The 25,844-nt window shown below is 42.6% G+C and overlaps 1 protein-coding gene across 4 annotated transcripts in view; it reads left to right on the top strand.

Moving 5' to 3' along the window:
* Positions 1-25,844, top strand: part of RAP1GAP2 (RAP1 GTPase activating protein 2) — a 1,028,482-nt gene that overhangs the window by 919,397 nt on the left and 83,241 nt on the right. For all 4 annotated transcript variants that reach the window (XM_077294402.1, XM_077294401.1, XM_077294400.1 and 1 more), the window contains 4 exons: positions 5,096-5,174; positions 7,871-7,924; positions 8,997-9,080; positions 15,470-15,570. In XM_077294402.1, the coding sequence (XP_077150517.1) occupies positions 5,096-5,174; positions 7,871-7,924; positions 8,997-9,080; positions 15,470-15,570 (318 nt within the window). The remainder of the gene's footprint in view (positions 1-5,095; positions 5,175-7,870; positions 7,925-8,996; positions 9,081-15,469; positions 15,571-25,844) is intronic.

The raw sequence follows: 25,844 nt of genomic DNA, 5'->3' as shown, positions 1-25,844 counted from the left end.
CTCAGAAGGAGTAGATGAAGCGATTGAAATCGGAGGTGCATAATCATGAACCCCCTGACATCCCCAGCTTAACACAGACATTGTTTTCCAGTCCAGGACAGGATTATGAGTTTGTAACCATGGCAGACCAAGCACTAGTACATCATGTAAATTATACAGTACAAGGAAGCGAATCACCTCCTGATGAACGGGAGTCATGCGCATGGTCACTTGTGTCCAATACTGCGGTTTATTCATAGCCAATGGTGTAGAGTCAATTCCCTTCAGAGGAATAGGAACTTCCAGAGGTTCCAGACTAAAACCGCAGCGTTTAGCAAATGACCAATCCATAAGACTCAGGGCAGCGCCCGAATCCACATAGGCATCGACGGAAATGGAAGACAGTGAAAAAATCAGAGTCACAGACAAAATGAACTTAGGCTGCAGAGTACCAATGGCAAAAGATTTATCAACCCTTTTTGTGCGTTTAGAGCATGCTGATATAACATGAGCTGAATCACCACAATAAAAACACAATCCATTTTTCCGCCTATAATTTTGCCGTTCACTTCTGGACTGAATTCTATCACATTGCATAGTCTCAGGTGCCTGTTCAAAAGACACCGCCAACTGGTGCACGGGTTTGCGCTCCCGTAAACGCCGATCAATCTGAATGGCCATAGCCATCGACTCATTCAGACCTGTAGGCGTAGGGAACCCCACCATAATATCCTTAATGGCCTCGGAAAGACCATTTCTGAAGTTTGCAGCCAGGGCGCACTCATTCCACTGAGTAAGCACCGACCATTTCCGAAATTTTTGACAATATATTTCCGCTTCATCATACCCCTGAGAGAGGGCTAATAAAGCCTTTTCAGCCTGAATCTCCAGGTTGGGTTCCTCATAGAGCAATCCCAATGCCAGAAAAAACGCATCCACATTGAGCAATGCAGGATCCCCTGGTGCCAATGCAAATGCCCAATTCTGAGGGTCGCCTCGCAGGAAAGATATTACAATCTTGACCTGTTGAGCAGGGTCTCCAGAGGAGCGAGATTTTAAAGAAAGAAACAATTTACAATTGTTCCTGAAATTCAGGAAGGTAGATCTATCTCCAGAAAAGAACTCTGGAATAGGAATTCTAGGTTCAGACATGGGAGTGTGAACAACAAAATCCTGTATGTTTTGAACTTTTGCCGCGAGATTACTCAGGCTGGAAGCCAAACTCTGGACATCCATGTTAAACAGCTAATGTCAGAGCAATTCAAGGGTTAAGAGGAGGTAAGAAGCAGCTAGACAGCAATTAAGGGCTAGGCAGCAAAACTCTGAAGGAAAAAAAAAAAAAAAAAAAAAAAATTTCCCTTAAACACTTCTTTTTCTCCTGCTTCAGCCCAAACAATTAACACTTTGTGGGCCGGCTATACTGTCATGAATCCCAATGGCTAGGGATAGCAAGGGACAAGCAAAGTAATACAAAATATCGGACGAGCTCTAGGGTGATGGAACCTGGGCTGACCGCTGCCCTACGCCTGACAAACGCAACTAGAGATAGCCAGGGAGCGTGCCTACGTTGGTTCTAGACGCCACGCACCAGCCTAAGAGCTAACTAGTACTGCAGAGAAAATAAAGACCTCACTTGCCTCCAGAGGAATGAACCCCAAAAGGTATAGTTGCCCCCCACATGTATTGACGGTGAAATGAGAGGAAGGCACACACATAGAGATGATATATATAGGTTCAGCAAATTGAGGCCCGCTGTAAACTAGAAAGCAGAACGATACAAAAGGGGTCTGAGCGGTCAGCAAAAAACCCTAATCAAAAAACCATCCTGAGATTACAAGAACCCATGTGCCAACTCATGGCACATGGGGAGAACCTCAGTCCACTAGAGCTACCAGCTAGCATAGAGACATAATAAGCAAGCTGGACAAAAAACCAACAACTGAAAATCAGCACTTAGCTTATCCTGAAAGATCTGGGAGCAGGTAGGCAGGAACCAAACAGAGCACATCTGAATACATTGATAGCCGGCAAGGGAATGACAGAAAGGCCAGGTAAAATAGGAAACACCCAGCCTCTGATGGACAGGTGGAAACCAAAGGCCGCAACCCACCAAAGTCACCCAGTACCAGCAGTAACCACCAGAGGGAGCCCACAAACAGAATCCACAACAGGTCACAGACCGAAAAGGGCGCCTGTAGGGAACAGTATATGGGCCATTTTCAAGTCCAATAGCTCATCAAAATGAAAAGCATAGTTCCACCTACTTTGGGGGTACAAGTGACCTCTTGGGCCCTTATATAGTTGGACAGGTTGCACGAGTGATATGTTCACCCATGGTCTGCTGCTAATCACGTCAGCAGAACCTCATTTACTCTGACACAGTCTCTATGTCACTTTCTATGTTGCTCAGCAGACATAACCAGTCTCACTGTAGCATCTCTTAGCAGCAATTCCCTGTAGTAGATTGTCTGGTACCTTGCACATTCTTGCTGCCTAACATTCACAGTTCTAGCATAGCAGTCCCTCACACACAGGCACCAGTCTTTCAGCCATCCCTGGCAATGCACTCCTCTGTACACTCAGTTTTCAATTTCTAAAGTGTGGTTACATCGGGATCTTTTTGGGAGACTAATCGTTTGCCCATCTAGTGAATGTGTTCTTCACAGTCAGGACTAAACCTCAATATTCCTCTCTGCTGTTTCAATCCTTGCTACTCTAATGGCAGTGCACTAAATTACCTCACCTCCAGCTTAAGCTTATTATATACTGTATTGCGCTCCTCACTAAGTCCTAGGGCATCGTATCTTAATATCAAGTGTTACTTACTCCCACTTGGTAACTAGCTATGGTGCAGGCATTTCTTTTCGATGCACAGTCTTGGCTCCTCTGCCAGTTTACATGCTTACTTATGTTTGATGTCTTATGTCAAGAATGTCCCAGCTTATTTGCATTCTGGACATTGCTAGAGGCATGGACGTAAATGCTAACACTGACCCATGATGCGCCCTGAATTGGTTGTGTCACTAGCAACTCCACCGGTGCACATTTCTTAAAGGAAAGCATGCACACCCCTCACTTTCAACTGTAATACCTCAGACCAGTGACACCTTGCAAAAAAAAAACATTTCTTAACTGGGTGCATATCTTTCATATACTCACTGCCTACTTATCTCATCTTTCATGCAGCATTTCACACAAATTAAATGCACATTTGTCACAGATCCGTCAGATCACAGAGTAATAAAATGACATTAGTGTACATTATTATCGTGTGATAAGCATTCCTAATCCATGACATGATCTATCAAAAGTACTTTACTGGTGGACAACATAATATAACAAAGCATGTCACATGGCGATTAACAACACATAATGACATTTACATGGTAAAAATGTAACTCAAGTAAGCTGATGGTATCTCCACCACTGTACACTCATTGCTAACAAAGGATGTAGAAGTCCTGGACTGTTCCAAAGAAAACAATGGGCTTCATGTGGTGTCAGTTACTAACCGCATCATGACGTAATTCTGCTTCCTACATCAGATCCACCTGTATGGAGCGGGCTCAGGAGCTCTAAGACCGCACCATACCCGGCAGATGCCAGCTGGGTTATACAGTCCGCATCTGCATGTAACTGTTGCTCTGATCTCTGCTGTTAAGCCTTTGAAATGCCATTATCAATCACTGACAATGTCATTAATGTCATTAAAATTATGTGATTCCTAGTGTACATGCACACTAGCTCTCATTGCCCCCCACACCATGAGGACACAGGGTTCTGATGGGTTGTATTGAACATTTTTTAAGCTAATGAGATCCAAAAAATAATAATAGCTACCAAAAAAGAAAACTCCATGGGAAAACAATAATGATCTTTATTCAGTACAAATACACAGACAATAAACACAACTAGAAAGGTGAAAAGTTTAACTGCAGAGACTGATGAAAGTGATAATTTTCAGCAGATTTCTGTGCCCTTCAAATATTGTGCTTCAAAATAAAAAATATGCAAAACTAAGAGACATGTTATGGCCCATATGAAGAAATGTATATCAGGTGGCTCAGAACTGTGTGAAAATCACAGCTAAAAGCTGTCACAGGACACAAAATATCTCTCCCTTAGTGATATAATGTTAAACAGTATACAGATTACCACATGAAGTGGATGCAATGCAAAATAGGTAATCAGAAAGGCTTTGAAATAACATTTAATTTGAAGATGTTAGATTACCCCAGATAGTGTCACATAGTATAGAATGAATAAAGTGCTAGTGCAATAAACATAATAGTGGCAAACTTCTGGGACAGTACAAGCAAAGGCACACAAATGTCAGGTGCACCAAGTGGGCTGAGTAAACATATACAAAGAAAACACATTAGAAGGTAAGTAAACACATGACAATTACCACAATAGATGCCCTGACGCGCGTTTTACCTCAATGCTTCTTTAGAAGCATTTCTGTTTTCTAGTCCTTCTGCAAGTTTATGAGCTCTGTATAACACCCCCCTCTGTATAACTAATGGGCAGCTTTCTGCCTATGCACAGTGTACACAGAAAGCTGTCAATCAGTGGTGTGGGTGGGGTTATACAGAGCTCAGCATTCAGAGAACTGCTAGTGACACTTCACTGGAATCAGGGTCACTGTCTCTGCATTATGCTGCTCTCAGATGGGGCATCAAAAACCTGGTGATAGATTCCCTTTAAAAAGTTATTTTCATTTACACAAACTTTCAATTTGTCAAGGTGTCATGTCAGAAGTTTTGATTATTGAAGGTCCGAATGTTGAAGCCTTCAGTGATCATTAAACAGAGGTGCTGAAGCGACCAGCTAAGCTCTGTTCTATTCAGCAATATTTGGCTTTGCACGGAGAGAGTAGCTAGTGGTTTATGGATACATACAGAGTCAAGTGGTATAACCGGATCCTCGTACACCTCGCCAAGTTTAATTTCGGCCCATTTGTATTTATCAGATATCCATCTACTACCACAATGTTTCCACAACACTGCAGCTTAATGCTCTATGACTGTGGTGGAAACCAACTAACAGAAAAATATCCATAATGTTGTTTTCTACTTATTTTGTAATCAACTAATTATATGTGATTTCTGTTTAGGTCTAAAATGAAAACTCTACATGAACGAATCCCGCTGGCTGGGTTTAGCAAACTTCCCAGTATTCCTCAGATAGCAAAGGTGAGCATTAATGATATTTGCTGTTATATATTTCATCTAGAATAAATTACAAAACCACTTTGGACATTTCTGTTTTTGCAACTTTAGTTAGTTTGCATCCAGTAAGCTCATCTGTATTATGTAGATCCCATTACAGTACCCAGAGCATTCATTGTGCCCAACTGCACATTTGTCTGCCATCTGGGTTTATATGCCGTATATGTATTTTGTAATAAAAATCATATTTACAATGGGGTTTCATTAGGAATTTTGCTTTTTTTCCCTTCTATCTATACCCTCTTATTACATCACATATTGCTGACCGCGGAATGAGCTATCTGAGAATATGTCAGTGACTTCAGTTAATAATTCTTTTTTCTGTCTTTTTCTGAACTACTTTTATGATCTCATAAAAGTTGAGTTGAACTTTGTGGTTATAAAGCAACTGAGAGGATCTCCAAAAAAGACAGATACAAGAGAAACAAACTCCCTGTCAATACAGATATTCAGTTTAAGGGAACCTGACGGCTGATACAGTGTATGCTGGCTGATCCAGGATTAGCATGTATCAGGCATTGGCTGCATGATCTTAGTCATGTATGTTGCCCCAGTGTGCTTGTTCCTTGCAGCTTTTGAAGTTTGTTTCTCTCTAAAATGCCACATAATTTCAGAATCAAACCTACCGAGATGAGATCATAAAGCCAGTGTCTGATACATGCGGCCCAAGGATCGGGCAGCATGGATCCCCTGTCAGGTTCTTTTTAACCCATTCTACAGACGGTAATATTCAGGGAAATAGAAATGCAGTAAGACCCAATTGGTGCAAAATGTTTCATAAAACCCAATTGGAAAAATAATTTAAAGGGCCACTGTCACCCCCTCCAGCCATTCTAAACTAAAAGAGCCACCTTGTGCAGCAGTAATGCTGCAGTCTAACAAGGTGGCTCTTTTAGTTTTTGATTCAGTTATAACCTCAATAAAGCATTTTAAAAATTGGCCACAAATACCAGATTTTGTATCTGGAGGCGGTCCGAATCGTCCTCTATGAATCTCCCAACTGCCGTCACTCTTCTCTTCTGTGGCGCTGGTCGCCGCCCCCTGAGCGCTGTTTCTTCTTAAATCCGGCGCCTGCGCTGTGCGTGCCTGCCTGGGGCCTGCGCAGTCTTCATTGTCAGTAACAGCTCAGATGCAGGGTGCCTGACTGCGCCTGTGCGGGCAGTGCGGCCACCCTGTTGCTGAATCCCCGCCCCGCACTGTGTTATTCATTATGCACAGTGCGGGGCTGTGGTTCCTGGGAAGGCGGGGGAGCTGGGGGAGCGTCTGAGCTGGGGAGCATCTGAGCTGGGGGAGCGTCTGAGCTGGGGGAGCGTCTGAGCTGGGGAGCGTCTGAGCTGGGGAGCGTCTAAACAGCGCACTGCGCATGCCCAGGAACCCCAGCCCCGCACTGTGCATAATGAATAACACAGTGCGGGGCGGGGATTCAGCAACAGGGTGGCCGCACTGCCCGCACAGGCGCAGTCAGGCACCCTGCATCTGAGCTGTGACTGACAATGAAGACTGCGCAGGCCCCAGGCAGGCACGCACAGCGCAGGCACCGGATTTAAGAAGAAACAGCGCTCAGGGGGCGGCGACCAGCGCCGCAGAAGAGAAGAGTGACGGCAGTTGGGAGATTCATAGAGGACGATTCGGACCGCCTCCAGGTACAAAATCTGGTATTTGTGGCCAATTTTTAAAACGCTTTATTGAGGTAATAACTGAATCAAAAACTAAAAGAGCCACCTTGTTAGACTGCAGCATTACTGCTGCACAAGGTGGCTCTTTTAGTTTAGAACGGCTGGAGGGGGTGACAGTGGCCCTTTAATACTAAACACTTGTTAAAAAAATTGTCCCCAAAAGTATCCATATTGTTTAGCTATGTGACTGCCATTTGATCTCCCAGAATGCAATATTCCCTCATACCAAGAAACCTGCAGACTTTAATTTAATTCATAGTTGGTTAAAAAAATTTTTTAAATAAGCACACATCCAAATTAATAATTACAAGATATTTAACGTTGCGACCACTATACTTTTTTTTTCACCAACCACAACAAAAATAAGCACCACAATTTTTAAAATGATTGAATAACTGTTGCAGTTTATGGCAAAAAAAAATATGTATCGCTGCCGCAACCAAATAATGAGAATTTTATGAAGATTTGAAGGGGTTTGTCAAACTTTGCATTTTACAGAACAAGGAGCACAAGTCATGAGTTCTAATATTAAACAGCAGATTCATCCTCAGACGCAGCTGTGAGATGCACGTACATCTAATTACTAATTTATAAAGACTAGTGATGAGCGAGCGTGCTCGGATAAGGTGTTATCATGCTTGGGTGCGAAGCGAGTGTCTTCGGCGCTCGAAAAATATGTTCCCAGTCCCCGCGATTGCATGTCTCATGGCTGTTCGACAGTGGCAACACATGTGGGGATTGCCTAATAAACAGAAAATCTCTGTATGTGTTCTGGCTGTCGAACAGCCATGAGACATGCAGTCGCGGGGACTCGGAACATATTTTTTGTGCACTCCAAAGACACTCGGTTCGCACCCAAGCATGATCAAATAACACCTTATCTGAGCACATTCGCTCATCACTAGTAAGGACACAATGAGGTACGTCTGTACTTCACTTTGCAATATAGACTAATTGAGAATTCTGTTTTTGTTATTATTTCAGGCCTTGTGCGATGACGCCACTGGACTCAAATTTAATCCTGTTCTTTACCCCAAGGTACAAACAGTACAAACAGTACACTTTTTAAATTCTCACAAAAAAATGTATGAATGAATGATAACTTTCATCACCAGCATAATAGTCTATAAGGCGCGGTGCAGTCTGATATTGTCAGGTCATTATCAGCTTATGTAGGGTCACAGCCCATTGATTTATTCATTTTCAGGAGGGATAATGGAGGAACCCCACATGTTAGTGTTCTAAAAAAATGCATCAGAATTGTTGTAGCTTAGGGAATATAAATAATTACTATACTAGATCTCTCAGAAGAAGAATGGTCTTTGCTAAGGCCATGTTCACACGTTCAGTATTTGGTCAGTATGTTACCTCAGTATTTGTAAGCCAAATCCAGGAGTGGGTGATAAATACAGAAGTGGTGCATATGTTCCTATTATACTTTTCCTCTCATTGTTCCACTCCTGGTTTTGGCTTGTAAATGCTGCTGTAAAATACTGACCGAATGCTGAACGTGTGAACGTGGCCTTAAGGAAATCTGTAATTGGTTTGGCTGCCAGACATGAGGGCAGTATAAAGTAGTGATCGAATTGCTCGATCACCAACTTGATGCCTAGTTGGGGTTCCCATAAAATAACCTTTATCTTTAGTAGTGCTTGAGCCCTCTCCATTATGGGGTCAAGCTCCCTCGTTCTCTTGTCACAGTGTGGCTGATTGGCAACTTTGTCACTATAGAAAGTGCTAATCAGCAGTTGGCGGCCGATAGGAGTCAGCTGCTCATGTAGACTAGGACTTGGCTCTCGGCTCCCATTTTGGCTGATAAAGTAAGATTTTATGACATCCAGTAAGTGACTCAGAGATGGGACCGGGGTGTCTGTCTCTACTTTATTTTCTACTCCAATTACTTTTAAAATATATTTATTGTAAAGATTTCACAGCTTTCTTACACTTTTTTCATTTTTTTCATAAAAATAAAAAAGGATCATAAAAAAATAACTCAGACTTTTATTGAACTCAAACACGAAAAAAACAATTAGTGCTAAGACTCCGCTGTGTGCGAACGTCCGTGTTCTTTTTTGTAAAATAACCAATTAACTTTGCTTATTTTCTTCAGGCGTCCCAAATGATTGTCACTTATGATGAACATGAAATCAACAATACCTTCAAGTTTGGAGTCATATATCAGAAGCTTAGGCAAGTAAGTGCAAGGTCGTCATTACTATGTATGTGCTGTTGTGAATGTTCTGCACTCACTTGATAATTGCCTCTTCATAATTGATGATCGCCGCACATCCTACACATTATTAAAGGGTTATTCCCAGGTTTTTCATAGGTAAAATTACAGGGTGCTAGCCAAAACTTTTGAATTTATTTCTTTTGAAAACTCCTCTTTTTCATCAAGGTTACCGGCCAAAATTGCAGTCTAGAGCAGCAGGGGCCGAACAGGCACAAATAAGCTAGCTGGGATTGCTGGAGTGGACTCTTAGCTCCTGATCCATGCAGTTTCAGAACCTAGGGTAAAAACAAAATGAGCAAATACCCTTCAGTAAGTAATTACATAAATAGTAGTACATGTAGGGTAATTAGTTGACACAATTTTGATCAAAAGAGCGTAAAAGACATCCCGCCGTGACACGGTGTACCTAACCTGGATGGTCCCTAACTCTTTTAATTCACCTCACTACGTGCCAGCAAGCCTCAAAATACAGAAGGGAAAAAAGTATTTAGTCAGAAACCAATTGTGCAAGTTCTCCCACTTAAAATGATGAGAGAGGCCTGTAATTGACATCATAGGTAGACCACAACTATAATTTGCAAAATAAATCTTGCCAAATCAGACAAGGTGATTTGCTGGATTTGTTTTCTCATTTTGACTCTCATAGTTGTGGTCTACCTATGATGTCAATTACAGGCCTCTCTCATCTTTTTAAGTGGGAGAACTTGCACAGTTGGTGGCTGACTAAATACTTTTTTTCCCCCACTGTAGATGGGGTGCAGAGCAGGTCCAAACCTGACTCTTTTGTACCTGCCTGTGGAAAGCTGTGTAGGCAAGACGCACAACCCAAAAGGGGTGACATGCCCCTGCATGTACAAAAAAGCGAGACGTGCCCCTGTATATCCAAAGTACAAAAAACTAAAGCAAAACCAAACTCTTAGTTCCTGATCCTTGCAGTTTCAGTCTTATGTGCCACTCTGATGCTGCAGAGGCAATGATTGCTCATATCACAGAGAGAACACAAATCAGGTCAGTGGCACCACAATATCGCTGGTCCAAACTGACAGTCCAGCAGGAACACACTGACCCCCAGCAAGCAGGAAGCTGAGATTCTGCGGAATGGTCTGCTCTTGTGGGTAACGTCTATTTTGTGATGTCAACCTATTTTGATTTTTAAAACCATATTTTGGCTCCATGGAAGAACCACATATCCTACGTAGAAGATCATGAAACTGTTTTGTATAGTATGTTTTGGGAAAAGACTTTCCTATTCTCTCTGAATAGGATACAATCTAGGCTTTAGCACCAAATAGGTGGTTTCACTCGCAGCATTTTTGGTAGCGTTTTTTTTTGGGGTCCAAAGTCACATGTGGATTCGAAAAGGAAATATTATGGAAGGACTTGTACTTCCCCTTTTTTGTGGATCCATTTGTAGCTTTGACTCAAGAAAGGCTTAATCAAAAATTGATGGATCAGTCACTAGATTTGACAGTATAAACTTCATAGATATTATTTACATAGATCTATTAAACCTGGTGAGAAATCAGCATTTCAATGGTTGTATAATTCTGATGCTGTGACAAGCATTTTATGGAGAAATTCAATAGTCCAAGTGTACTCCATGTCTGCCCACCCAGCCCGACTATCTGCTGCAGCTTGTATGAGCAGTGTGAGATTTCTGCAGCAGGGAGGAGGGACAGTGAGGACTTGTTTTTCAGATTAATTGGGAAACTACCGTAGTTATTTTCCACTTTCAAAAAAGATAAAGCAGCAATTTGTACATGGATTTATATAGTCTTAGAAATGTATTTATTAATACTGTATATGCAGTTTATATTATTAGATCTGGCGACAGGTCAGCTTTCAAGGGGTATTCTAGGCTTAGACACTTATGAAATATCCAAGGGATATGCCATAAATGACTGATAGATGAGTGTCCGACCTCTGCAGGTTGATCTAAGCTCATTCTTCACCTAGACTCTACAGCTCTTATTCAGACAGGAGCAGGTGAGGGTGATCATTGTGGAGATGGGTATGGTTCCAGATATTTATTTAGTTTTCTATGAACATACAATACATATCTAAGGTGTGGATACCTCTTTATTTTAACATTACAATAATCATCTCGTCTGCTGACCATCCCCCTGCAGTGGATTGACCAATGCAAATCTCATATACTGATTATGCGTTTTTTAATATAAAAGAGTCCACAGATAGTTCATCAGAAAACTATATATAAACCTGGCCTTCTAGGTCCTATATAAAGTATACATTTCATATCTGATACTCATAAAGTTATAAAAATGCAGCTTTTTATAATGAATTTGACACATGCAGGAAATCGTAAAATCAATACAAAGTGACCTGGCCTTCAGATCAATTACCTGCAGCTATTAAACTGGCAGCGAAAGCTGTCACCTAATCCACAAAGATGGATGGTGAGAAGTGTTTGTAACTACTTTCTCCATGGCATATGGCGTATTAGTAAATTTCTTCCACTTCATTCTCAATCCAAGGAGCATCTGCTGTAGCTGAAGACAAACAAAGATATGTATTTGTGACTAAGCAATGCAAATATAGGCTTGGCGAGCCATAATCTGCGCTTATCTGGTACTTTACAGTACAGGGATGTAATGTAGCTCTGCAGGTTTTAACTTTACAAAATGTAACTCTTTGTGTACTGTATATTTCATCAAACCATTACCGGTTTTAGCCAGTGACTGTTATGAAGACGCAGACCAAGTCTACCGCAGAACATACTATATACATGGAGTAGTAGACACTGTCGGTAATAAAACAGCCTTCAGCTTCTCCGCTCTATTATCAGATTAGCGAGTGATCTCTTCTGAGATTAAGTCCAGATTTCGCTCTACTGGGCATGCTCGTGAGGCGACTTCTCTTTGGTCGTCGGCCGTCACATGTTCAGGTCCTGCTCCGGCTCTGGATTGGCCCTTGAGCAAGGTCCTGTCTGATTGGCAAAATCTATAAAAGGATCTTTGGCACACTCATCAGTGCGCTTTCATTTATGTTCTGTGTGTGTGAGGAATCTAACAGTACTGTGGACTCGGTTCTATGTGCTCAGGGCAGGCCTAGTGCCTTTAGAATTCTGGCTTCTCCGGAGAGGAGATTGTGTGCACGAATTCAGGGATGGCGTTAGGCTTTTAGAATTCCATCTTCTCCGGAGAGGAGTTCTATGAGTGCTTGGAGTCCACTACCAGTTCCCCTGCCCCAGTGGGGCTTGCGTGCACCCTTGAAGTTAACAGGGTTCGCGTTTAGTACCATTATCACTCTGTGGCTGTGTGCCTATAAACACAGCTCTGCTGTGGAGTTTCTTTCCTGTCGCTGTCTGCCTTTGGCACAGCCACGTTCTTCTCTGCTGAGTGACGTTTAACTCAGTGCGAGTCAGTTACGCTTACTGCTTGATTCGTCATTGTCCTCTTAGCTGCAGTATACCATCTCTGCACGGTGGGCCCCTGGTGCCAAACGCACTTTATTATCATATCTTATTTAGTACGTTCCGCCGACCCTAACAAGGGCATATTGTAGTCAGAGGCTCTTGATTTATAAGACACACATGCTATTAATAGTGTTATGAAGGTTCCCAGCCCTGTATTGATAGCGAGGCACCCAGGAGAAAATGAACTTTATTCTCCCAGGAGCCGCCAGCTTTCAGTCATGTAGGAATGCCCAGAGCAGCTACAGTCACCGTTCCCAGCACTGAGAGTGGCGGCGGTAAGCATGCCCAGGCGCTGATTAACAACCGGCTCTGCACTGATGCACAGCAAAACCAGCTATTATTCAGTGCTGGGTCATGCTTACAGCTTTCACTCTAAGTGCTTTGAGTGGTGACTGTAATTGCATTGTGTAGACCTGTATAACTGAAAGCTGGAGAAATAAAGTCAATTTTCTGCCTGGTGCTACACTTTCAGTACAGCGGCCAGGCACCTCCATAACACTATTAACCAGCAGATTTACCTCATATCTGCAAGTTAATAGTGTTATCGGACATGATAAGTTCCCATTCACCTCCCAAACCAGCCTGTTGAGGACCCAATATTAGTGAGCAGGTGTCCAGCTATAGGTTGCTACAGCATTGCTTTCTGCAATGCATAATATTATATTCCTTAGCTCTACACATATAGCATTTTAACCCATTCCATATATAGGACACAACAGTACGTCCTCATGTAAAGAGCAGGCTCAGCAGCTGAGCCCACATCATTCCTGGCAGAAGCCAGCTCCAAATGCTGCTGTTTAATCATTGACAGAGACATATAAATGTCATGATTGTTGAAGCGACAGCGGGGAGCTGACACGTTATTATGGAATTACTGCTTAATGGACACCATAAAAATAAAACCCAAACAATGGCAGAACTGTATTTTTTTCACCATTTCACCTCACTTTAATTTTTTTCTATTTTTCGGTACAATGTATGGTGTCTTTAAAACTACAAGCCTGGTGTTATTACTTGGCACGTCTGCTATTTTTGAGTTACCTGGACAGAATACGCCAAACATTACTAGATATCTAAAATGAGGAACAGTTCATCACTAAAGACTTGCGCCAACACTGTAATAGCATGTGCAACATATTTTTAAAAATTGTATACTTCCCTTTTTTGGGTTCTCCATTGTTACAAAGTGATCTAAAGAACTTCTTTGGCGATTATCAAGTTCTAAGAAAAAGATTATTCCTTTTGCTGAAACCTTATACTTTGTAGTCATTTGTATCATGAAAACGTAATTAGGGAAAGAGTTCACAACATGAAAGACAGAGAGGAATAAATTCACTAATTTGTCACAGAATATTCTGGCAGGCGTCTTAATTAATTTTTCATATTTCGTACCTCTCTGTGGTGCCAGCGCTTTGTAGCTGCAAATTGTTCTGGAGTTGGAATGATGTGATATGGAAGGCTGAAGCAGCAGAAGGGATTAGAATGCAAATCATTGAATAGCCACTAAATCTCCCCAAGTCCTTAGTTATGCAAATTCAATTTGCCTCCTAAAAATATATATAAACGTCTATGACATGACCACCCAAAATGTATTGAATACTGGTCTTCTAAAGGGGTGGCCTTGTCGAAAAAGATGAGTTAGTATGCAGAATATGATGCAACTGGAAATCTGTCACAGGATACCTGGCACGGATAAAAGAGTGAATGTTTAAGAGATGATCTTATAGAGAAGTTTTTTATAGCATTTATCCATTGCATTAGACCTATTGACAAATGAAGCAAATTTATTTGATTATCTCGTGACAATGGCTAGGGTGGAATTTATTAGACAGCAGGTGAACAGTCTGTTCTTGGAGTTTATGTGTTAGGTAAAGAAAAAAATTGCCAGGTTTAAGAATTTGAGTGACGATGTCATGGGGAGATAATTGGGTTAGCGCAAATTATGTGGGTCTTGTGGGATGTTCTCAGTATGTAATGATTAGTAACTACAGTACTAGTGATGAGCGAGTATACTCGTTGCTTGGGTTTTACTGAGCAGGCTCAGGTGATCTCCGAGTATTTGTTAGTGTTCGGAGATTTAGTTTTCATCACCTCAGCTGAATGATTTACAGCTATTAGCCAGGCTGAGTACATGTGGGGGTTACCTGGTTGCTAGGGAATCCCCACATGTATTCAAGCTGGCTAATAGCTGTAAATCATTCAGCTGCTGCAATGAAAACTAAATCTCCGAGCAGTCATAAATACTCAGAGACCACCCGAGCGTGCTCGGGAAAACCCGAGCAATCGAGTATACTCGCTCCTCACTAGTAACTACCAAAAGTCATCCTAAAGATTTACAAATAAAGAAACGATGACTGGGTCGAGGGTATCCAAGGCTCTTGTTGCAAGTGGTGAGCAAACGTTAGCCTGTCTGGTCTGATTCCAAAACATTTTGAAAAAGCTAATACATGACTATGACAGAATAAACAGTATATCACAGCTTGCTGCATAGATGCAATCATTCTGATTCATCTGTGTCTCATATAATATCGATGTTGTTCGCATAACAAAAAAATGGAGCAATGAAAGAAAGTGGCCAGCCCTTAAAGAGGTTATCAGTGAACGTGATAAAAATGTCCCATCACATATTTCAAGCTGCAAACCATCCTATTATCAGAAAGGGTAACATACTGAAGGAACAATACTTGAGGCACGTGTCTCAAAAGTCAGAGGAGCAACATCATGATCAAACTTACCTCACTTAGCCACAGAGCAGGACTGTGACAAGAGAAAAAACAACTTCTCAGCTGACTAAGCAAATAGGATTTTCTTAAGTATTTATTCTGGAACACAGCACTAGATTGCCAGTCTTACATTTTACAATCAGCCATACTTTTCCAGAGGTCTCACACAATCCACCTTCTCTTCATTGCAGACACTAGAGGAGGAACTTTTTGGCAATAATGAAGAAAGTCCAGCCTTTAGAGAATTCTTGGGATTACTTGGAGATACAGTCTTACTTCAAGACTTCAAAGGGTGAGTTAGAAACGATTAAAATTGACAGATGGAATCTAAAAAAAAACAATTGTTTTGATTGCAAAGGAGCAGAAAACAGTAGCAATGGTTGAAAGTGATATGTAATGGCTTGAAAAATCAATATTTTGCATCTTGACATTGAAAAGATCTGCTGATTACATTTTCTTCGTAGGGAGTTATGGTCTTTCTGTAGTCTAATTTGATTGCCCATTCAATTTCTTTTGTCCTTGTGTGGAAAATAGAGAAAAAGAAGTTGCAGCCTTTACAGTAATCAGAAAGTCTGACATCAATCTAGATGATTTTCGTTGCTTTCAGACGTTCCATGTCTATATCAATCTAGGAGGATATTGTGCTTTGATCTTAAAATTCTATGAAACTCTACTTTTTGTGTATTACCTGTAAATGTGAATATCCAACAGATTCTGGTCAACCTTGATACAGTGCTGATCGCCATTATTTGCACCCCTTTATTTTTTTTCATAGATTGTACAATATCTTCAGAAATAAATGGAAATGTACCATAGTTATATCCTCAAGATTTTTTAATTAGTCTTCCAAAGTAATGCAACAATAAAACATTGTTTTTTCAACTTACATGTTTCAATTTCAAAAAAGAAACAGAATAAACAGCATGTGCAGCAATAAAGGCACCCCTAATTAATATTGGTTTGCACACCCTTTAGCACTGATCACAGCCTCCAAACTTTTCTTGTATCCATCTATAAGCTTCTTGCCCTTCTCAGCTGTTATTTTCTAACACACTTCCTTTGCCGTTTGTTCAAGTTCTGGAATGTTTGCAGGTTTCTTTTTCCCGATGGCAGATTTCAGCTCACCCCAAAGACTTTCAGTGGGATGGAGGTCAGGGCTCATTGCTGGCCATTTTAAAACAGTCCAATTTTTCTTTTTCAACCATTTCTGTGTACTTTTGGATGTGTGCTTTGGGTCATTGTCTTGCTGGAGGACCCATGATCTTCCACTCACACAAAGTTTTCTAACGCTGGGTAGAACATTTTGCTCTAAAATCTCTTGATAATTCTCTGATTTAATGATTCCTGTGATACAGTCAAGGCCTCCAGTACCAGACACAGCAAAGCAACCACACAGCATTATGGATCCTCTACCATGCTTAACTGTTGGTAGGGTGTTCTATTCCTTATAAGCTTCATTGAGCACTCAGTAAACAAACTGTTGCTTTGCATTGCCAAAAAGCTCTATTTTTGTTTCATCTGTCCTCAGATTTACCCAGAAGGATTTTGGTTTGTCAGAGTACTCTTTGGCATAGATCGGTAATTCCTTTTTATGTCTTTTCTTCACCAATTTTTTTTCCTTGGCCTTTGCCCTTAAAGCTCTGATTGGTTTAGTGTATGGCATATGGTACTTGTTGAAACCATGACCCCAGACTGCTCCAGGTTGGCCTTCAGGTCTTTGGATGTGTGACGTGGTGTTTTCTCCACCATTTACACCAACCTTTGAAGATATCTCTTGTCAATTTTCAATCTTTCCCCCAGGCCCATGGAGGTTCTTGACGGTACCATTCTTGACAAACTTCTTAATAACATTGTGCACTGTTGAAGCTGGGATACCAAGGTCTTTGGAGATGGCCTTATACCATTTGCAAGTCTTGTGTTTTCTAATAATAGCAGTTCTGATGTCCTCAGACAGCTCCTTTGCTCCTTTGTCTTCACCACTGTGACAAAGGAACAGTGCCTACCACGTGGCTTTTTAAAACACTGAAGTTATCATTCATTGGCTAATTCATGTCACATGGGCACCGACAATTAATTGCAGTTGATTCTCATTTGTGATTTACCACAAGCAAGTCAAAATGTGTTTCGATACTAATATAATGTAAAGGGTACTCATACCAGTGTCACAGCAAGCATTAATTTTTTCTATTTTTTCCTCCCATTGTTTTTTGTTTTAAAATGCTTATTATTTGCTGTTTTGTATTTTAACACAAGTGCTCTGTACAAAAAAACATTTTCAGATGATTCTTTTTTTTTTTCAGGAGATATTCCACATTACATACTTAAACTTCATGTGTGCCAATAATGATGAGCAGGACTGCGCAAAGTATTATTGCTCATTTGGCATTGTTGGGGGGTTCATAAAAATAAGTGCCCCAAGACCTCTTCAGGTATATTTAGCCCCTCAATTTCCACAAACCACGCCACCTTTATTCTACCTCTATACAATCTCGATTTTCTTAGTGGTTCAAATGGTAATAATGCCTTTGGGTATGCAGATATAGTTGATGCAGCACTCACACAACAATGAGCCTATGTGCCTTGTAGTCCAAATGCTAGGATTGCCACCAGTGGACTCCCTTCCGGTTTGAGTCCTGTTAAGGTTGCATCCCCTGCCACAATGAACTTTTCCATTAGGTACGTGCATAAAAATCCAGAGTTCGCAATGGTACCTAAATTAGAGCCCCCCTACCCCCAATGACCTCCAGATGCCATTAAACAATTTATTGAGTCACTCTGTGTGACTGCAAACTAGTGCATCCTCACATTGCGTGTACTGCGTGCAGGGCTGGCGTTAGCGGCAGGCAGATCATGTAGCTGCCTAGGGCCCCCACTCTCCCAAGGGCCCCCAGCCAGTGGTGTGCCACTGATAGCGGCACATCACGCAGCTGCTATGGAGCCCATAGGTCAGGGGGGCCCACCTGCCGCCAGCGCCGGCTCCCCCTGCCGCCGTCACATTGAACTATAACATCATAATGACGCCGGTACAGTTCAAAGCAATGATGGAGGAGAGTGTCAGATGACGCTCCCTCTCCCATCATTCCCCTCTGCCTCTGTCACTGCAGATGCACGATGACATCATATCATCGCGCACCCGCTGTGTGCCAGGCTCAGGCAGTGCAGCTGCTGAGACCGGAGGAGAGCCTGGAGCAGCGCGGGGCATGAGGAGAGGTGAGGATTGTGTTTTTGTTTTTTTAAAATATATCATTGAGTACTGGACTGTGAGACCATTCTGGGGGGGTGTACATTATATTCTATGGGGAGGTGGGCTGTACTATATTCTATGTGGGGCTACATTATATTCTCTGGGGAGGTGGGATGTGTTATCTTCTGTGGGGGGCTACATTATATTCTATGGGGAGATGGGCTGTATTATATTCTATGGGGGTCTAATTATATTCTATGGGGGCTGAATTATATTCTATGAGGGAGGATTGTGTCGTGATTCTCAATGGCGAGAGAACATAGCCCAGCATATATGAGAACTAGCTCTTGGAAGATGGAAACTATACTGACCATGAACTAAACCTGCCGCACAACTAGAAGTGGCCGGGTAGCATGCCTACGTTTTTTTATCCCTAGATGCCCAGCGCCAGCCGGAGAACTACCTAATCCTAGCAGAGGAAGAGACAGTCCTGGCTCACCTCTAGAGAAATTTTCCCAAAAGGCAGACAGAGGCCCCCACATATATTGGCGGTGATTTTAGATGAAATGACAAACGTAGTATGAAAATAGGTTTAGCAAAAATCGAGGTCCGCTTACTAGATAGAAAGAAGACAGAAAGGGCACTTTCATGGTCAGCAGAAAACCCTATCAAAACACCATCCAGAAATTACTTTAAGACTCTAGCATTAACTCATAACACCAGAGTGGCAATTTCCGCTCACAAGAGCTTTCCAGACACAGTAACGAAACAGCAGCTGTGAACAGGAACAAAATGCAAAAACACACAAGGACAAAAGTCCAACTTAGCTGGGAGTTGTCTAGTAGCAGGAACATGCACAGAAAGGCTTCTGATTACATTGTTGACCGGCATGAAACTGACAGAGGAGCAAGGTTATATAGCGACTCCCACATCCTGATAGGAGCAGGTGAACAGAGGAGATGATGCACACAAGTACAATTCCACAAGTGGCCACCGGGGGAGCCCAGAATCCAATTTCACAACAGTACCCCCCCCTCAAGGAGGGGGCACCGAACCCTCACCAGAACCACCAGGGCGATCAGGATGAGCCCTATGAAAGGCACGGACAAGATCGGAGGCATGAACATCAGAGGCAGTGACCCAAGAATTATCCTCCTGACCGTATCCCTTCCATTTGACCAGATACTGGAGTTTCCGTCTGGAAACACGAGAGTCCAAGATCTTTTCCACAACGTACTCCAACTCACCCTCAACCAACACCGGAGCAGGAGGCTCAACGGAAGGCACAGCCGGTACCTCATACCTGCGCAACAATGACCGATGAAAAACATTATGAATCGAAAAGGATGCAGGGAGGTCCAAACGGAAGGACACAGGGTTAAGAATCTCCAATATCTTGTACGGGCCGATGAACCGCGGCTTAAACTTAGGAGAAGAAACCCTCATAGGGACAAAACGAGAAGACAACCACACCAAGTCCCCAACACAAAGCCGAGGACCAACACGACGACGGCGGTTGGCAAAAAGCTGAGTCTTCTCCTGGGACAACTTCAAATTGTCCACCACCTGCCCCCAAATCTGATGCAACCTCTCCACCACAGCATCCACTCCAGGACAATCCGAAGATTCCACTTGACCGGAGGAAAATCGAGGATGAAACCCCGAATTACAGAAAAACGGGGACACCAAGGTGGCAGAGCTGGCCCGATTATTGAGGGCGAACTCCGCCAAAGGCAAAAAAGCAACCCAATCATCCTGATCCGCAGACACAAAACACCTCAAATATGTCTCCAAGGTCTGATTAGTCCGCTCGGTCTAGCCATTAGTCTGAGGATGGAAAGCAGACGAAAAAGACAAATCTATGCCCATCCTAGCACAGAATGCCCGCCAAAATCTAGACACGAATTGGGTCCCTCTGTCAGAAACGATATTCTCCGGAATACCATGCAAACGAACAACATTTTGAAAAAACAGAGGAACCAACTCGGAAGAAGGTAACTTAGGCAAGGGAACCAGATGGACCATCTTAGAGAAACGGTCACACACCACCCAGATGACAGACATCTTATGAGAAACAGGCAGATCCGAAATAAAATCCATCGAGATGTGCGTCCAAGGCCTCTTCGGGATAGGCAAGGGTAACAACAATCCACTAGCCCGAGAACAACAAGGCTTGGCCCGAGCACAAACGTCACAAGACTGCACAAAGCCTCGCACATCTCGTGACAGGGAAGGCCACCAGAAGGACCTTGCCACCAAATCCCTGGTACCAAAGATTCCAGGATGACCTGCCAACGCAGAAGAATGAACCTCAGAGATGACTCTACTGGTCCAATCATCAGGAACAAACAGTCTACCAGGTGGGCAACGATCAGGTCTATCCGCCTGAAACTCCTGCAAGGCCCGCCGCAGGTCTGGAGAAACGGCAGACAATATCACTCCATCTTTAAGGATACCTGTGGGCTCAGAATTACCAGGGGAGTCAGGCTCAAAACTCCTAGAAAGGGCATCCGCCTTAACATTCTTAGAACCCGGTAGGTAAGACACCACAAAATTAAACCGAGAGAAAAACAACGACCAGCGCGCCTGTCTAGGATTCAGGCGCCTGGCAGACTCAAGGTAAATTAAATTTTTGTGGTCAGTCAATACCACCACCTGATGTCTGGCCCCCTCAAGCCAGTGACGCCACTCCTCAAAAGCCCACTTCATGGCCAAAAGCTCCCGATTCCCAATATCATAATTCCGCTCGGCGGGCGAAAATTTACGGGAAAAAAAAGCACAAGGTCTCATCACGGAGCAGTCGGAACTTCTCTGCGACAACACCGCCCCAGCTCCGATTTCAGAAGCGTCGACCTCAACCTGAAAAGGAAGAGCAACATCAGGCTGACGCAACACTGGGGCGGAAGAAAAGCGGCGCTTGAGCTCCCGAAAGGCCTCCACAGCATCAGGGGACCAATCAGCAACATCAGCACCCTTCTTAGTCAAATCAGTCAATGGTTTTACAACATCAGAAAAACCAGCAATAAATCGACGATAAAAGTTAGCAAAGCCCAAAAATTTCTGAAGACTCTTAAGAGAAGAGGGTTGCGTCCAATCACCAATAGCCTGAACCTTGACAGGATCCATCTCGATGGAAGAGGGGGAAAAAATGTATCCCAAGAAGGAAATCTTTTGAACCCCAAAAACACACTTAGAACCCTTCACACACAAGGAATTAGACCGCAAAACCTGAAAAACCCTCCTGACCTGCTGGACATGAGAGTCCCAGTCATCCGAAAAAATCAGAATATCATCCAGATACACAATCATAAATTTGTCCAAATAATCGCGGAAAATGTCATGCATAAAGGACTGGAAGACTGAAGGGGCATTTGAAAGACCAAAAGGCATCACCAAATACTCAAAATGGCCCTCGGACGTATTAAATGCGGTTTTCCACTCATCCCCCTGCTTGATTCGCACCAAATTATACGCCCCACGGAGATCAATCTTAGAGAACCACTTGGCCCCCTTTATACGAGCAAACAAATCAGTAAGCAGTGGTAACGGATATTGATATTTAACCGTGATTTTATTCAAAAGTCGATAATCAATACACGGCCTCAAAGAGCCGTCTTTCTTAGACACAAAGAAAAAACCGGCTCCTAAGGGAGATGACGAAGGACGAATATGTCCCTTTTCCAAGGACTCCTTTATATATTCTCGCATAGCCGCGTGTTCAGGCACAGACAGATTAAATAAACGACCCTTAGGGTATTTACTACCCGGGATCAAGTCTATGGCACAATCGCACTCCCGGTGCGGAGGTAGTGAACCAACCTTGGGTTCTTCAAAAACGTCACGAAAGTCAGACAAGAATTCAGGAATCTCAGAGGGAATAGATGATGAAATGGAAACCAAAGGTACGTCCCCATGAGTTCCTTTACATCCCCAGCTTAACACAGACATAGCTCTCCAGTCGAGGACTGGGTTATGAGATTGCAGCCATGGCAATCCCAGCACCAAAACATCATGTAGATTATACAGCACCAGAAAGCGAATAACCTCCTGGTGATCCGGATTAACACGCATAGTCACTTGTGTCCAGTATTGTGGTTTATTACTAGCCAATGGGGTGGAGTCAATCCCTTTCAGAGGTATCGGAGCCTCCAATGGCTCCAAATCATACCCACAGCGTTTGGCAAAGGACCAATCCATAAGACTCAAAGCAGCGCCAGAGTCGACATAGGCGTCCGCGGTAATAGATGACAAAGAACAAATCAGGGTCACAGATAGAATAAACTTAGACTGTAAAGTGCTAATTGAAACAGACTTGTCAGGCTTCTTAGTACGCTTAAAGCATGCTGATATAACATGAGTTGAATCACCACAATAGAAGCACAACCCATTTTTTCGTCTAAAATTCTGCCGCTCGCTTCTGGACAGAATTCTATCACATTGCATATTTTCTGGCGTTTTCTCAGTAGACACCGCCAAATGGTGCACAGGTTTGCGCTCCCGCAGACGCCTATCGATCTGAATAGCCATCGTCATGGACTCATTCAGACTCGCAGGCACAGGGAACCCCACCATAACATCCTTAATGGCATCAGAGAGACCTTCTCTGAAAATCGCCGCCAGGGCGCACTCATTCCACTGAGTAAGCACAGACCATTTGCGGAATTTTTGGCAGTATATTTCAGCTTCATCTTGCCCCTGAGACAAGGACATCAAGGCCTTTTCCGCCTGAAGCTCTAAATGAGGTTCCTCATAAAGCAACCCCAAGGCCAGAAAAAACGCATCCACATTGAGCAACGCAGGATCCCCTGGTGCCAATGCAAAAGCCCAGTCTTGAGGGTCGCCCCGGAGCAAGGAAATTACAATCCTGACCTGCTGTGCAGGGTCTCCGGCAGAGCGAGACTTCAGGGACAAAAACAATTTGCAATTATTTTTAAAATTTTGAAAGTGAGATCTATTCCCCGAGAAGAATTCAGGCAAAGGAATTCTAGGCTCAGACATAGGTGCATGAACAATGAAATCTTGCAAATTTTGTACCTTTGTGGCGAGATTATTCAAACCTGTAGCTACACTCTGAAGATCCATTTGAAACAGGTGAACACAGAGCCATTCAAGGATAAGAAGGAGAGAAAGAGAGGAAGGCTGCAGTATAGGCAGACTAGCAAGTGATTCAATTAAGAGCACACTCAGAACTAGAGGAAAAAAAAAAAAAAAAAAAATTGTAGCAGACTTCTTTTTTCTCTCCTTTCTCAGCCAGTAATTTAACCCTTTTTTTTGGGCCGGTCAAACTGTCGTGATTCTCAATGGCGAGAGAACATAGCCCAGCATATATGAGAACTAGCTCTTGGAAGATGGAAACTATACTGACCATGAACTAAACCTGCCGCACAACTAGAAGTGGCCGGGTAGCATGCCTATGTTTTTTTATCCCTAGATGCCCAGCGCCAGCCGGAGAACTACCTAATCCTAGCAGAGGAAGAGACAGTCCTGGCTCACCTCTAGAGAAATTTTCCCAAAAGGCAGACAGAGGCCCCCACATATATTGGCGGTGATTTTAGATGAAATGACAAACGTAGTATGAAAATAGGTTTAGCAAAAATCGAGGTCCGCTTACTAGATAGAAAGAAGACAGAAAGGGCACTTTCATGGTCAGCAGAAAACCCTATCAAAACACCATCCAGAAATTACTTTAAGACTCTAGCATTAACTCATAACACCAGAGTGGCAATTTCCGCTCACAAGAGCTTTCCAGACACAGTAACGAAACAGCAGCTGTGAACAGGAACAAAATGCAAAAACACACAAGGACAAAAGTCCAACTTAGCTGGGAGTTGTCTAGTAGCAGGAACATGCACAGAAAGGCTTCTGATTACATTGTTGACCGGCATGAAACTGACAGAGGAGCAAGGTTATATAGCGACTCCCACATCCTGATAGGAGCAGGTGAACAGAGGAGATGATGCACACAAGTACAATTCCACAAGTGGCCACCGGGGGAGCCCAGAATCCAATTTCACAACAGGATTGCATCATAATCTTTGATGGGGCTACATTATATTCTATGTATAAATATATCATTGAGTACTGGACTGTGGGGCCATTCTCGGGGGGGCTACATTACATTCTATGGGGAGGAGGGCTGTATTATATTCTAAGGGGGGCTAATTATATTCTATGGGGGCTGAATTATATTCTATGAGGGAGGATTGCATCATAATCTTTGATGGGGCTACATTATATTCTATGTATAAATATATCATTGAGTACTGGACTGTGGGGCCATTCTCGGGAGGATGTACATTATATTCTATGGGGAGGTGGGCTGTACTATATTCTATGTGGGGCTACATTATATTCTCTGGGGAGGTGGTCTGTATTATATTCTATGGGGGTACATTATATTCTAAGGGGAGGTGGGCTGTATTATATTCTATGGGGGCTACATTATATTCTATTGGGGCTGTATTATATTTATTATATTCTATGAGGGGTGATTGCATAATACTCTATGAGGTTGCTGCATTATACTATATGAGGGGGCTACATTGTATTCTATGGGGGACTGCATTATATTCTATGGAGGTTACATTATATTGTATGGCAGGGCTGCATTATACACTGAGGGGGCTACATTATATTCTGTGGGGTGGCTGCATTATACTTTGTGGGGTGGCTGCATTATACTCTGTGGGGTGACTACATTATGCTCTATGGGGTGGCTGCATTATACTATATGTGGGCTGCATTATACTGTATCAAGGACTATGGGGAATACATTATACTATATGAAGAACTATGGGGTGCATTATACTATGGGAAGTGAATTGTACTACATGGATGACTGGTGGTGCATTATACTACATGGAGCACTATGAAGAGTTTATTATACTATATGGAGGACTGAGCAGTGTATTTTAATATATGGAGGACTATGAGGAGTGTATTATACAATATGGAGGACTGAGGAGTGTATTATACTATATGGAGGACTGTATTTTAATATATGAAGGACTATGGGAAGTGTATAATACTATATGGAGGACTGAGGAGTGTATTTTAATATATGGAGGACTATGAGTAGTGTATTATACTAAATGGAGGACTATGGGAAGTGTATAATACTATATGAAGGACTGAGTAGTGTATTTTAATATATGGAGGACTATGGGGCACATTATATTATATGGAGGACTATGGGGTGCAGTTTACAATATGAAGGACTGTGGTGCAAATTATAATATAAGGAGGACTATGGAGTGTATTATACTAAACAAGCAAAATGCTGCATATTCTCGAGTGATTGGATTGTTTATGCCGGAACAGAAATCATTGTTCTCAGCAGCACATGGCCGGTGTAAATTGTAGCTGTGCTGCTGATAACATGA

Source organism: Ranitomeya variabilis, chromosome 3 (genome assembly GCF_051348905.1).
Source record: "Ranitomeya variabilis isolate aRanVar5 chromosome 3, aRanVar5.hap1, whole genome shotgun sequence".
NCBI classification, from domain to species: Eukaryota; Metazoa; Chordata; class Amphibia; order Anura; family Dendrobatidae; genus Ranitomeya; species Ranitomeya variabilis.
This window is presented reverse-complemented; position numbering and strand designations above follow the sequence as displayed.